The 13,313-nt window shown below is 33.7% G+C and overlaps 1 protein-coding gene across 1 annotated transcript in view; it reads left to right on the top strand.

The window, feature by feature from the left end:
• The window catches only part of KCNH5 (potassium voltage-gated channel subfamily H member 5), a 351,733-nt gene that overhangs the window by 193,386 nt on the left and 145,034 nt on the right, over nucleotides 1-13,313 (top strand). Inside the window, exon 8 of the mRNA XM_030811835.1 lies at nucleotides 1,322-1,521. Coding sequence (XP_030667695.1) covers nucleotides 1,322-1,521 — 200 coding nt within the window. The remainder of the gene's footprint in view (nucleotides 1-1,321; nucleotides 1,522-13,313) is intronic.

Below are 13,313 nucleotides of genomic sequence, written 5' to 3'. Positions count from 1 at the left end.
TCTGTCTTAAAAAAATTGTCCTGCACTGACATCAAATAATAGCAGAAAAACTGACTAAATTTTTATAAAATAATAGCTTTCTGTTGTGAAATTATAATTTGTTATACTCCGAGGAGAACAGCTCTTCTTGAAAAAAACAAATAATTTTCTAAAAGCAGTATATTAAAGATCTTAAGTGCTTCACTAGCTTGATTTTATACCACTTCCATCAAATGGGATTTGGCTGATGAAACTGCAAAGTGAAACAGCCTATATTTTGCTTAGAGTAATTTTTCAAATGCTTGGAGGATGTAGGATGGAAATTATCATTGCCTGTGAGTCTACTTATTTATGAAATGCTTATGGAATGCCTGTGTACTGAACATTAAGATGAATAAAGTACTGCCCCGTTTTCAAAAAAGCTTCCAGTTAACAAGGGAGTGAAACCAGAGGGGCAAGGCAAGTTGCGGGTAGTATACTATTGAAGATTGGAAGTTTGTTCAGTTTAGGCTGAACACTACCCTAAATAAGCTTTTGTAGGATCCTGTCAGCATTAATAGCCTGACTAGGTCTGGAGAAAGAAGAGTTGGTGAATTACGGATTGAGCAGGAGGGAGCAGTTGGGGCTTTGAAATACCCTATACCACCCATAGTCCCCCATAGATGAATGACAATTGTCAGTGGACTAACTTTACATTTAATTAAAATGATGGAATAAAAAAAATCACTGGAATAATTACGTGAATTTAATAACTGGAATTTCTCGGCATTGCCAAAGTTTTATTTTAGCTAAAAACTCCAAACCTCTTTATCTTCAGAATCTTCTAAACATGAAGCACATTAATTTGTCTCCACTCCCTAAATTTCTGATGTTCTGTCAAAAATATTTATAACCAGGGAGGTATTCCAAAAGCTGGAGGGAGCAGGCAATGAGAAAGAGCATATGTTTCTAAACTGGATCATCAATCCCTGAAAAATTTAAATTGATTAGGCTTCATTCAGGAGGACAAAGTGGAGGGTAACTTTAATCTACTGACAAATAGAATTTCTTAGGCAAAATTATAACTTTGGATCATCTGATTCTTCAGAAAATATTGTGATGACTCTTACGTTTTGTCATGTTGACTAGAGTCGTGCATGCTCATAAAGTCATGTTTCTCCTACTGCAGGTAACGTTTTCTGAGTGAATACCAGGTATCAGGCAATCTTCTCAGAATTCAACATGCATTTACCCCTACAAGTTTATAAGGATGTCTTTGTCAAATTATTCATTGATTTAGCAAATATTTGTATTTTTTTCACATGAGATATTTGTTTTATTTTTATCATTTCTTCTCTTTCAGCTCTTCTTTATGCAACTATTTTTGGAAATGTTACAACAATTTTCCAGCAAATGTATGCCAACACCAACCGATACCATGAGATGCTGAATAATGTACGGGACTTCCTAAAACTCTATCAGGTCCCAAAAGGCCTTAGTGAGCGAGTCATGGATTATATTGTCTCAACATGGTCCATGTCAAAAGGCATTGACACAGAAAAGGTATGGGTTATTATTATTATTATTATTTAGTTTCCATTTTAGTAGGATCTTCAGATGCATTAAGCTTTTCCACTCACGTATTGCTTGTATAATTGCTTCGTAACTGTTATTCTGTATTTGTAAGTGACATATCAGTCAATCAATCATATTTATTGAGTGCTTAGAAGTGCAAAGCACTGAACCATTAATCATCAATTAGTACCAGTCATCACATTCAATTTAGAAAATTCAGTTCGTGAAAATAACTCATTATTCTATTTCCCTAAAACACTCTTATTACCTCTCACAGTAATTTGTTGCATTCCTCTAAAACTCAGAGTGTTGCCATTTTTCCTGCTAGAATTTATTCTTGATTTCCCCTTTGACTTTTTTCTCATTTAAAAATTAGAAAGAGACTCCCTGGCTATAAATTTAAAATGTATGTGTCTTCTATGCTGTCCTCCACTTAAATTTCTCCCATCTCATATGTTTTATAAAGAACTTATAATTCTTTATTTTCCACTTTGCCATACACACATGTATAAAATAGATATCTCCCTCTCCAATCATCTGATATCTCTAATCTCTTCCTTGCCTTTTCATGGAGCTGATTTTAATTTTTCTCATCTATCTCATATTTGGGGCAAAGAAGAACTCAAGATCCTCCTTAAAATAAATAAAACCAAATTTTAAAAAATCCTCACTTCCTACACCCAGCTGATTCACATCAAATACAGAGGATGAAAAATAAAGCTTGTACACAGAGTTTTAGAGGAAACCAGTCTTGAGCTATTTTACTTTATAAACATCATTGGAGACTATTCTTTTTAGGTACTGATTTTTGACATATGAGAATTCGATGGCATAATACCTTCCTGGCCATTTCCCACAATTTTTTTTTTTGTTCTTTTAATCTTGCGAGGTTGACTTATGGTTTTTCTTTAAGACCTGCTCAAAAAGCATCTTTCAGTGTCAAAGGGAAAAAGCAAATGAGCAAAGTAGATGTTTAGTTAGGAGAATTTCTTGAAGCAACATGTAAGTAAGTTGTTTTAAGCCAGTGCAGGTGTTGTTAGGAATAGATGGTTGAGTGGAGGTGTAGGGAATGGACGAGGAATGTAGGAGTTGAGGGAGAGAAGCCTTCAGAGGGAGTGCAGGTGAGATACTTGGGGGCAGCTATGTGGAGGAATTGTGAAAGGGGGTGAGATTTACTCCTTTTTCAATATTTTACAAGATACAGTATAAATTTTCCAGTTAAATGGCCCCTTGAAGTAGTATGCATGAAAACAGAAGGGAGAAAGCAAACTACATTTCTATGGAATTTGATTAATGTATACCTGAGCCAATATATGGTTAGTAGAGAGAGTATCCAAAGAAGAAACAGAATCTTCCTTGGGGTGAAGGTGAGAGTAACAGAATTTAAGTCATCAAAAGCAGGGTGTCTGTTGAAGCCCACATTAAATGAAACAGATCAAGAGGTAACCACCAGCCTTGTCAATCACTATCTCGGCAAGAAGCTTTCCTTTCCAGAAAATGCAATAGAGCCACATGGTAACTAATAAAAAATCAGTAAATGATGGAATAATGGCCTTTTACATATTTGAAAAGAGTCTGAGCCAGGGCCTCTGGTACAAATCTAGTACATAGCAGAGTTTTGAGTCCTTGCTGTCTATATTCCTGAATACTGAGTTATTCATGAATGGAGCTGACTAGATTGTCTTCAAGCCTCCCCTTGAGGACATGCTTAACTGTCTGATTCATGATGCAGTTAGGGTCTGATGCACTGGCATGCAGTGTGTCTCAAAGAGCACATGCCACGTGACGGAAAAATTTCTAGGTACCTACCATGTACTGCCTTAAATAATTTTTTTTGTTTACTTGTTCGTTTGCAATTAAAGAAAGGTACTTCTGATTAGCAAGGTAGCCAAGGAAAATGGACTAATAGAACAAATATGGGGAGACTAATATTAAAAGTGAAATAAAGATTTAATTTCAATGAAAAGATTTTTTAAGGGGATATTTTAAGATAACAAAATTGATTAGCATTTGGATAAGAAAAAGTCATGGATGTGGCTTTCGATTGAGTGAGGAATCCTCAAAGTTGTTTTTGACTAATAGGAAAAGCATATTTAAATAATTGTGACAAATATAAAAGTTTCCTTGTTCGTGTATGAAACATACTCTATGCCTGTATTGATTTATCCCAGTCTGTTAAGAAAATCCCCACCCAGATGCATAAGTTCTAGGTTAACAGCACTGAAGGAAAGAGAAGGAAGGAAAGACATCTGCCAAATTCTGGGCTTAGAAAGGGGATGTAGGGATTTCTAGTATTGCATCATCAAAGAGACTGAATTTAAAAATGATTCTTAGATTACTCACCATATGCTATACTAAACAAGAGGAAAACAAAAACTGTCATTCAGCTCTCTGGTTTTGTAAAGAACCTGACAACTAGAGCAGAAGACTCCTATGCCTGTTAGGCATTCAGCTATTTAACAAATAAATTATATATATATATATATATATATATATATATATATATATGAAGTATATATAAAAATATTTAATTTTAAAATACAATAATAAAGATACAATATAATAATACAATACAATAATAAAGACTTGAAGTATAGACAAAAGAATTAGTAACTAAAGAGAGGGAATAGATATCTCAGAACTAGATTCCACTATAAATAAGAACTGAATATAAGTTAAAGAATGAATTGTAAAGATGGAATTGACATATTACTTAATATCATTATAAAATGAACTAAAAATCTAAGAAAATATTTATAAGGGTCTTCACTCATGACCTAACATAGATATCAGAAGAACTGAGAATTAAATGCAAAAAAACAAGAAACTGTAAACTATTAGAAGAAAATATGTGAATATATTTATGTTTGCACATATTAAAGTAATGGAATATATAACAAGGTAACTGACAAATAGATTTTGCTAAAAAGTGTAAAATCTTTCACACTAGAAAACTATGAAAATGAAAATGACAAAGCATTTACAACAAATTTTGCAAGTGAAAGGTTAATTACCTTAATATATAAAGTGATTTATAAATTAATAAGAAGAATTAGAATACTTGGAGAGAAAAATGATCTGAGGACATAGGTAATTTATGGAAGACAGAATGCAAATTACTAATAAGCATAAAAAAGGCTTATTTTTCCCTTGGAACAAAGAGTTAAAACTTAAAAAAAAAAACAAAAAGACATAGAAACATTTTTAATATGGCAAATGGGCAAAGATGATGCCCAATCTTAGCAAAGGTTGGTGACTGGCATTATTGTATAATTCTGGGAGGTGTGTAAATTGGTAGCACATTTCTTGAAAGCAATTTGAATAAGATAATATTTTAAATTTGGTGGTATTTTAGAGTTCAGTCCTTGTGCCTCATCCGTTTTCTGTTTGTATTCCATTCTTTCATGATATCCTGCAGTCTCATTACTTTAAACCAACACCACCCAATGTTCATACTTTTCTTGAACTTGATTCCCTGAACTATAGACTGTCCCCTCCAACTGCCTACTCATGTCCAGTGAAGTTGTCCAAAACCAAACTTCCAATCATCTCCTAAAAACCTGTTTTACAGACATTTTTTTCCCAGTGAAATTAATGGAAACACTACCTTTCAGTTGCTTAAGACAAAATCTCCCACATTTAAACCTCTGCTGAATCCTTTTGGCTCTACCTCTGATTCACACCACCTTCATTGCTATCACCTGGTCCACGTCACCATCATGTCTTCCCTGGATTTTTCTAATACCAACTAACTGGCTGGTGCTTCCACCTTTGTCCCCTGTATAGTCTGTTCTCAAAAGAGCAGCGAGTGAGCACATATGGCTTTTGTAACAAAACTTTCTATGTATGTGTGTGTGTATCTATCTATTTATGTTTATATCAATCATCAATTATCTATCTATGCCATAGACTTTTGATTATGAGTTAAATTGATTAAACCTGTTAAAATACAAGTGTAGGAAAAATAAAATGAAAGGTTGATGACAGTAATAATATAAATTCCACAATTGCAGTCACCATCTTAGAATTATGTATGTACTTTTGGATGTAGCTTTAATAAACAATATCTGAATTTTAACAATTATCCAGTATTTAATGTTAGAGACCTCTATTAGACTTCCTGTTCCTCCATAAGCCAAATATACGTTTTATTACTTTATGTTTCTTATTTTATATTTTATTGATATTTCTTTTTCAAATAATTTAAATAGAGGTTATCAAATTTAACTATGAATATATACTTTAAAAGGAAATGTAATATATGAAGCCAAATGTCTTTGTTTTAACGCTTCTCTTCTCTGGTTAGTTTTAAAATAGCTGTATATTTTTTCAATTGCTGTACAAAGAAATTTAATGAGTCATTGAAGCTAATTAGAGAAAAACCTTCGCCCCAATGACTGAGATTTCCTTCTATCATTTCCACATATTTAGTTTTATAGATTTTTGAATTCAGCTTTAACCTACAAGCAAATTAATCACTGTGATTTAATTCTGTCTTAACATGCCTTATGTGAATAATGCTTTCTCTAATATAATTGTGGCATTAAAATCTGTACTGACGTGGAGATTGCAGCATTTCTATCATGAAAGTTTGCTTTAGGCAATATTTTTTAATATAGAACAGTGCCTAGTTCAATTTTATTTAGTTGAAAATATGTTATTGACTGCTCATTAGTACAGCTGCTTTAGATTTTTTTTTAATTTAATAGCCAAATCCATCCTCTGGGCTTTGCTACTTGCTAATATTCTGTGTAGGTGAAGGAAGAAGAAATGGGTGGAATAAGTGAGGATTTAAAAGGGGAAGAGGAGATTATTGGAACAAATAGAAAGGATGATGGTTAAAGCTCAAAAAATTCGACCCTGCAGTTTGAAATGACTTTACTGGGAAATAATTCAGATGAAGTAAATGGCTGGGGACTTTATTTTCAGGTTTTTGGAACATGTGAAAAAATGTAAGACTTGTAAAACAATGTGTAGACCACATATTTCCCATCATACTGGATTTTTTTCAGCTTGTTTCATACAGTGAAAGGTCTAAAACCTTACTTTTTGTATTTTCCAATATCTTACTTTTTTCTCCAACATGTAGCTTGAAAAAAATCAGAAAAAGCTATTTGGTCTTCATTTTTGTTTCATATGTTTTATAATAAACATAAGGTATCAGTAGGAAGATGCTATTATATGAAATGTCCCAGCAGAATTACACAAAAAAATCAGGTAGGAGTATGCCTTTAGAATTTAAACAAATTGAAATTTTGAACGTTTTAAAATTTTTTATTATATTTTAACCGAATCTATCAGAGAAGCACTCTGCTTTCAAATACAGTAGGCAATATATTTTTTTCTTCAAGCTAATTTCCTTTTGACAGTTTAATTTTGTATATTTTTTTAATTTGGGAAATGATGTTTAAATATTTCATCGTATTACTAGATATGAAAAATGGATTATATTTTCATACATGTCATCATTTTCTTGGTTCGATATTAAAATACTTCAAGAGGTTCCCGTGATGATATATATCATAGTTGAAGCCAAGAGCAAAGGCACTAGTCTTGTAAGAAAACTCCACCGACAAATGTCCCGTATTTAAAAGCCACGTAGGGGCCAGGCACAGTGGCTCACGTCTGTAATCCCAGCACTTTGGGAGGCCGAGGCAGGCGGATCACGAGGTGAGGAGATCGAGATCATCCTGGCCAACATGGTGAAATCCCGTCTCTACTAAAAATACAAAAATTAGCCGGGCCTGGTGGTGCGCACCTGTAGTCCCAGCTACTCAGGAGGCTGAGGCAGGAGAATCACTTGAACCCGGGAGGAGGAGGCTGCAGTGAGCCGAGATCACCCCACTGTACTCCAGCCTGGGCAACAGAGTGAGACACTGTCAAAAAAAAAAAAGCCATGTAAATATATGTATGTGAATATAATAAATAAAACTGAATTGGTCTTAAGATGCGCTAAAAGTAATCTAGCCTTTGAATCAAGAAAGATAATGATCATGCCAGTACAGCCCATTTTAATCAGATCATAGATTGTGTTCGGATATTGTGTTCAACTTCTGCTGGATATTTTAAAAGAAATGTCATCCTATAAGCAGCACACTTATCAGAATTATATACGCATGATGGCACAAAGTTCTTGGAATTTTGTTACATGATGGGTAGTTAAAAGAAATATGAATATTTAGTTTAGCTGAGAAAAGACTTGGGAGAGACATGACAGGTAACTTGAAGTATTTGGCATTTTTAAAAATGGAATGATCTGTTTCAGGAGGAAATTCACAGTCTGCCAGAAAAAGATTTAGGCACATATGTAGAACATAGTACTAAATAAACTTGCAGGTCCTGACAGTAAGATTATATGATTGTGTCTGAATGATTTGGAGTACTATTATCTATTACATCTCATTTACAATTTACGTGTATGTATTTAAAGGATTTTATATAAAAAGAATTATAGTATACAAATCTGTAATAATTCACTAATTATTTTCCAACAACTTTTTATTAGGACAGCTAAGTACTGTAGTTTTACATATGAAATGAAAGGGCTTTTCCAAGGTGATAGAACATATACTACCTTAAAAAATTAGGACTCAGAATGTCTAATAGAGGGGCTATGCCAGGCCAGTATGGGACAACTGTAGTAGTTTTCCCTGTGGTCTTTGAGTTACCTGCTTGTTCAGCAAGAAACACTATTAAGAAACTATTATAAGAAACTGGCATATCATTACGAGAAGCTATTCTTCAGCTTGTTATTTGAAAGTATTATGCAACAAATATATGAAAACTATAATTTTTCCATCAGTACCTAAACATAATCAGAGAACTTAACTATTGTTACATCTACATGTGTTTCTCAGTTGTTACCTACTGAAATATTACAAAGTAAGCATTCAGAATTATTATTGACATTTTTCTTTTCTGACTGACCTACACATATTATGTGAGAAAGTAGACTTTATGTGAAACCTCAGTTTTTTCGTTTCGCATATCAGAAGTTAAGTAAAATAACAGCCAGTGGCTTATTGAAAACATTACAAGCAGATGAAAACTTTAAGCAATACTTTTTGTAATAGTAATTTGGAACACTCAAATGTATATATTAGTTTTCATGGCTTTTAGCATAGTTTAAGAGGGTTCCATTGCAAGCTTTACATTACTGTCAGCTAATATAATTGTTAGTAAACTTTTCATTTGTCAAATCTTAGGCTGTGTTATTTGATTCAAACCTATCTTTGGGGATAATATTAAGCACATTCTTTTCTTGTATCACATTGAAATTTAGCATAATAGTGTGGGCTAATTTATATTTCATTTTCTCATCACTCTGATACTAGCTTCTGAGGAAGGACCAAAGGAATCATTTGATAGCCACAGTCCAGAAATGAGAAGGTAGGATTGTTTACAGAGGACCATGGATATCTTGCTCAGTACCCTACTTCATCTAGACCATAAGGATCAGGTTTCACACTTTTGTGTTCACATCTGTATTGGAGTTACCACCAGCCACATTTACTTAGTTGGCTGGGAGGTGAAAAATGCCCACATGGTGCTTGCACAAGGTAGGCAATAATAAGAGGTAGCAGATAATTTAGTCTATTGTGGTTATAACACATTTCATCCTTTACAGGCTATAAACTACAGGCACTGTGTTATGCCTGGCACCATTTTAAATCTTAGTTTTTGCTTGGTATTCAGTGGGCAGTATTTTATTTATGTGTAGATGAAAATAGAACATCAATTGTGGAGTAATTTGGATGAATGACATATTTCTATATATATATATATATACACATTGAACTGAAATGTATTTTAGACTTTGGGGAAAAATTAAATCATGAATGCTTCCACATGCTGCAGACAGTGTTATACTATGAGTAGGTGTTTGTATCCAACCTATTATTTTGTTCTGAGCTGCCTTGATTGATCTGTTTTCAAACTCCCACTGCCGTAAATCTGCAGTAATGGCTATTGATACACTTATTTTTAAATGAGACCATAATGCTTCCGAGACTTTTTCAGTTTTTAAGGTAAAAGTAGAATTATGCAGATTTGAATTTTATAAATTGAACTTTTAAGAAACAATGTTTCAACTTCTTTGATTTCTGTTGTTATTATTATTTGACTGTGTTTGTTATTTTTCATTTCTCATCCAGTGCTTTGTAGCTTTCTCCTCTCCACCCACTCTCCCGTCTCTTTCTTGATTTTTTTAATGGTAATGACTAAAAGATGCCTGTCTTTTGGCTCAGGCTGATTGCTTTTGATTTTGTATTCATTTATATAATTTATATTCAGTACTGAAAATCCACTTTTAGTTCCTTTACTAGTATTGCCAAATAGCCATGGGCATCATTGTCTGGCACAGCAGAAGGCAGCAACAGGTTGTAGAAAAATATAGTGAATAGATTAAAATAAAAGGAAAAGTTGTTATGTAAGAAAGAGATTCTGCAGGGTGCGGTGGCTCACGCCTGTAATCCTAGCACCTGGGGAGGTCAACGTGAGTGGATCATGAGGTCAGAAGATCGAGACTATCCTGGACAACATGGTGAAACCCTGTCTCTACTAAAAATACAAAAATTAGCTGGATGTGGTGGCACGTACTTGTAATCCCAGCTACTTGGGAGGCTGAGACAGGAGAATCACTTGAACCCAGGAGGCTGAGTTTGCAGTGAGCCAAAATTGCGCCACTGCACTCCAGCCTCGCTACGGAGCGAGACTCTGTCTCAAAAAAAGAAAAAAAGAAAAACAAAACAAACAAAAACAGAAAAGAAAAAGAAAAAAGAAAGAGATTCATCTTGTTCATTGCCAGCTGCCTGGGGTGCTGCTCCATGTCCCCTCCTGGGCATGGGTCTGGAGTCAAGGAGAGGGCTGTGTGGCTGTGCAACCTGATGGCTTCCTCTCAGCTTTGCTTTTTATGGTTCTTGACTCCTTTCTTAAGACCTTCAGGAGGCATTTTCTTCTTTTCTCATGATAACAACCTTCCTTATTTCTCTATACCTTATACTTCCTTGAGGAAGTCTTTATGTCCCTAGTTTATACTGGGACATCTCTGAGAGATGGCATATATAAATTTAAGAGAGATCTATATAATGGGAGAATTTAAAAATATGGACATAGCCATTTTTAAAATTTGCATTCATATCAAAGGAAACTATGGTATTAGAGGGTTTTGTGGTCCTTGCTATAGAGTGATAAATAGAAATAAACATAATCCCTGCTCTTACGTTGTTCAGAGTCTGATGGGGGAGAAAAATCTTCAATAGTTACCCTGATTAACATATGATTTTATATTGTGATGATGCTTGAAATACAATACAGGAAGCCATGTCAGATTTTAAAAAAGGAGAGACCGAATTTAAGCTGCGAAGATGAGGGTCAAGAAAAGTAATAGAAAAAACAATAGAATTTGGACATGAAAGATTGTTAGAAGCTGAAACTTTTCACCTATTTTATAATAAAATTCAAATTACCTGTATGCTAATAGCCAAATAACTGGTCTGAAGGTGGGAAACAAATGAAAGGAGGGAATTCGAAGACCTAGTTAATCTATTAACTACTAATAACTCATTAAAGAAATTAATAATATTAAATGGTCTGTGCGTTCCATGTAAATAATAGAATGATTTCCACTGAATAGTCATGATGGTTTAAAATATTACTCTAATATCAATAACAACACATAAATTGATCCAGGGACATATTGGTACCCAAATATGATTGAACTAATCATCACATATTTGTTTAGAATAATGCTAAATAAATATGTGTGTCTGCTGCCTTTGAGGGCATTATCCACAGACTTAACTCATATGTATTGTGACAGCACAGATGGCACAGGGGAGTCTGCAGGGCAAATATCAGAATATATTCAGATCAGAGTATAGCTTTACTCCCACCACTACTTCTCTCAAGGATAAATAAATGTTAGAATATATGATTTATTATGAATTAGTGTTAATATTTATATAACCATTTTGTTTTCAAAAGTGCTTATTTAGTAGAATACGTGACTGTTACATAAAATTAGAAAAAAGAGCTAGAAAAAGAAAAATGATGTCACTCATAATGCTATGACTTACAGAAGTATATTGTGCCACATTTATCTGTATGATTTTGTAAACATCAATTTATGTTGTAAGTGTACAATATAATAACATTTGTAGTCTATTCTAGGTCTGTATTACTTCATCCACCTATTATTGAATATTTAAGATGTCTAATGAGTACATTAAGATAAACAGTGAGAATAAGGGGTGCCAAGTCCAAGGTTATGTACATTTTTTTGTTTTTATTATTTTTGTAGCTTATTTCTTCTAAAATATCAAATGAGCTACAACCAACATTAATTTACATATGTCTTTTTTCAGAATAACATTGTCAGTACTAGGTATTAATTTTCTTTGATTCTTTGTGAATTTAGAAGGCCAATAATCTTAGCATGTTTAATGTTTACTCTTTCCAACATATATATACTATAATTATTCCCATTTACTGATACAGACACTGGGCTGTAAGAGGTTAAATGATGTGCCTTAGATCACACATAGGGAAACTTGGATTTTGTACTATGTCTGCGCTCTAAAGGCAATGTTCTTAGTCACTCTGCTGCTTGTTGCATATCAGTATCTGGTAGACAAGTGTCTCCTTATCACACCTTAATTACGGCTCTTAAATGTGCTTATTCTTCTAAATAAACTTTCCTTATCCTTCCCACTCATCATCATCCTGTACACCCCAGATAAATCCCATTAGCTTTTGACCGAAATTGTATTGTCCTAATCCCTGAGTTAAACCATGCAGCAGAAACCATCTGAAAACAAGTTCAGGTTGCTTAGATGAGGCATGACGGGCTCATGAGAAACAATTAGAGATCTTGGACCTAGATTATCTAATGCAGGGTTAGAGATTCCACTCCTAGAAACCAGCATGAAAACCAAAGGATTCCACAGTGTGAGTACGAATCAGAGGTAGTGCAGTTGGAATATGATGAATAAAATACTGCACCAGCAATAGGGAGTCTTATGTTCTAGTTAACATGTCTTCTAGTCTAGTTCCTGTATTCCATCTGGATGACCAGTCAGACTTAGTCTCAGAATATATATGCTTTACGGTCTTTTCCAAGATTTTTAAGGTTGAAAATTAAATGCACGTTTCGAAAGAGTTAGTGAGAAATATTAGTGATTTTTGGTGCCAAGGAAGAAGTCAGAAGACATAATTTAAATCAGTAGTTTAATATTGTAACCCTTGTATCAAACTTCATCTTGATAATAAATGAGAAGTTAATGGGAAGCAGCCTGCCTAGGGAAAACCAGTCACTGTTAAATGAGAAACAACCCAACCCAACTCCCAGTGTTACATCCAGCTGTTTCAATTAAGATCCCTCTTGTCTAATAACACAATTTGAAATGTCAGTACATCCATAGAGACTTCACTTGTTTAATCTGGTAGTTATTATTTGGTTTCAGAGTGCCTGGTAAAGTAGTAAAATCAACTGTCACATAATTTTACAATGTTTTTACTGATTCATATAATTTGATAAATCACAGAAGACAGTGAGATCAGAAGTGGTTCATTTATTCAGCCATTCTCAATACACTTGAGTGCTGTCCTTCTGTGTAACAGGGAAGCAAACAAAACTCCTAACCTCAAATTTTAAATCACTTTTACTTTTAAGGATTAATGCTTCATCATCATTTAAGTTTTCTGTTAGAGAAATTTTGATTTAATGATGGCTTATTAACTATGTAAGAAAATATTTTATGCTTAGAGGAAAAAATGGAAAA

Source organism: Nomascus leucogenys, chromosome 1a, assembly GCF_006542625.1.
Source record: "Nomascus leucogenys isolate Asia chromosome 1a, Asia_NLE_v1, whole genome shotgun sequence".
Classification (NCBI taxonomy): domain Eukaryota; kingdom Metazoa; phylum Chordata; class Mammalia; order Primates; family Hylobatidae; genus Nomascus; species Nomascus leucogenys.
This window is presented reverse-complemented; position numbering and strand designations above follow the sequence as displayed.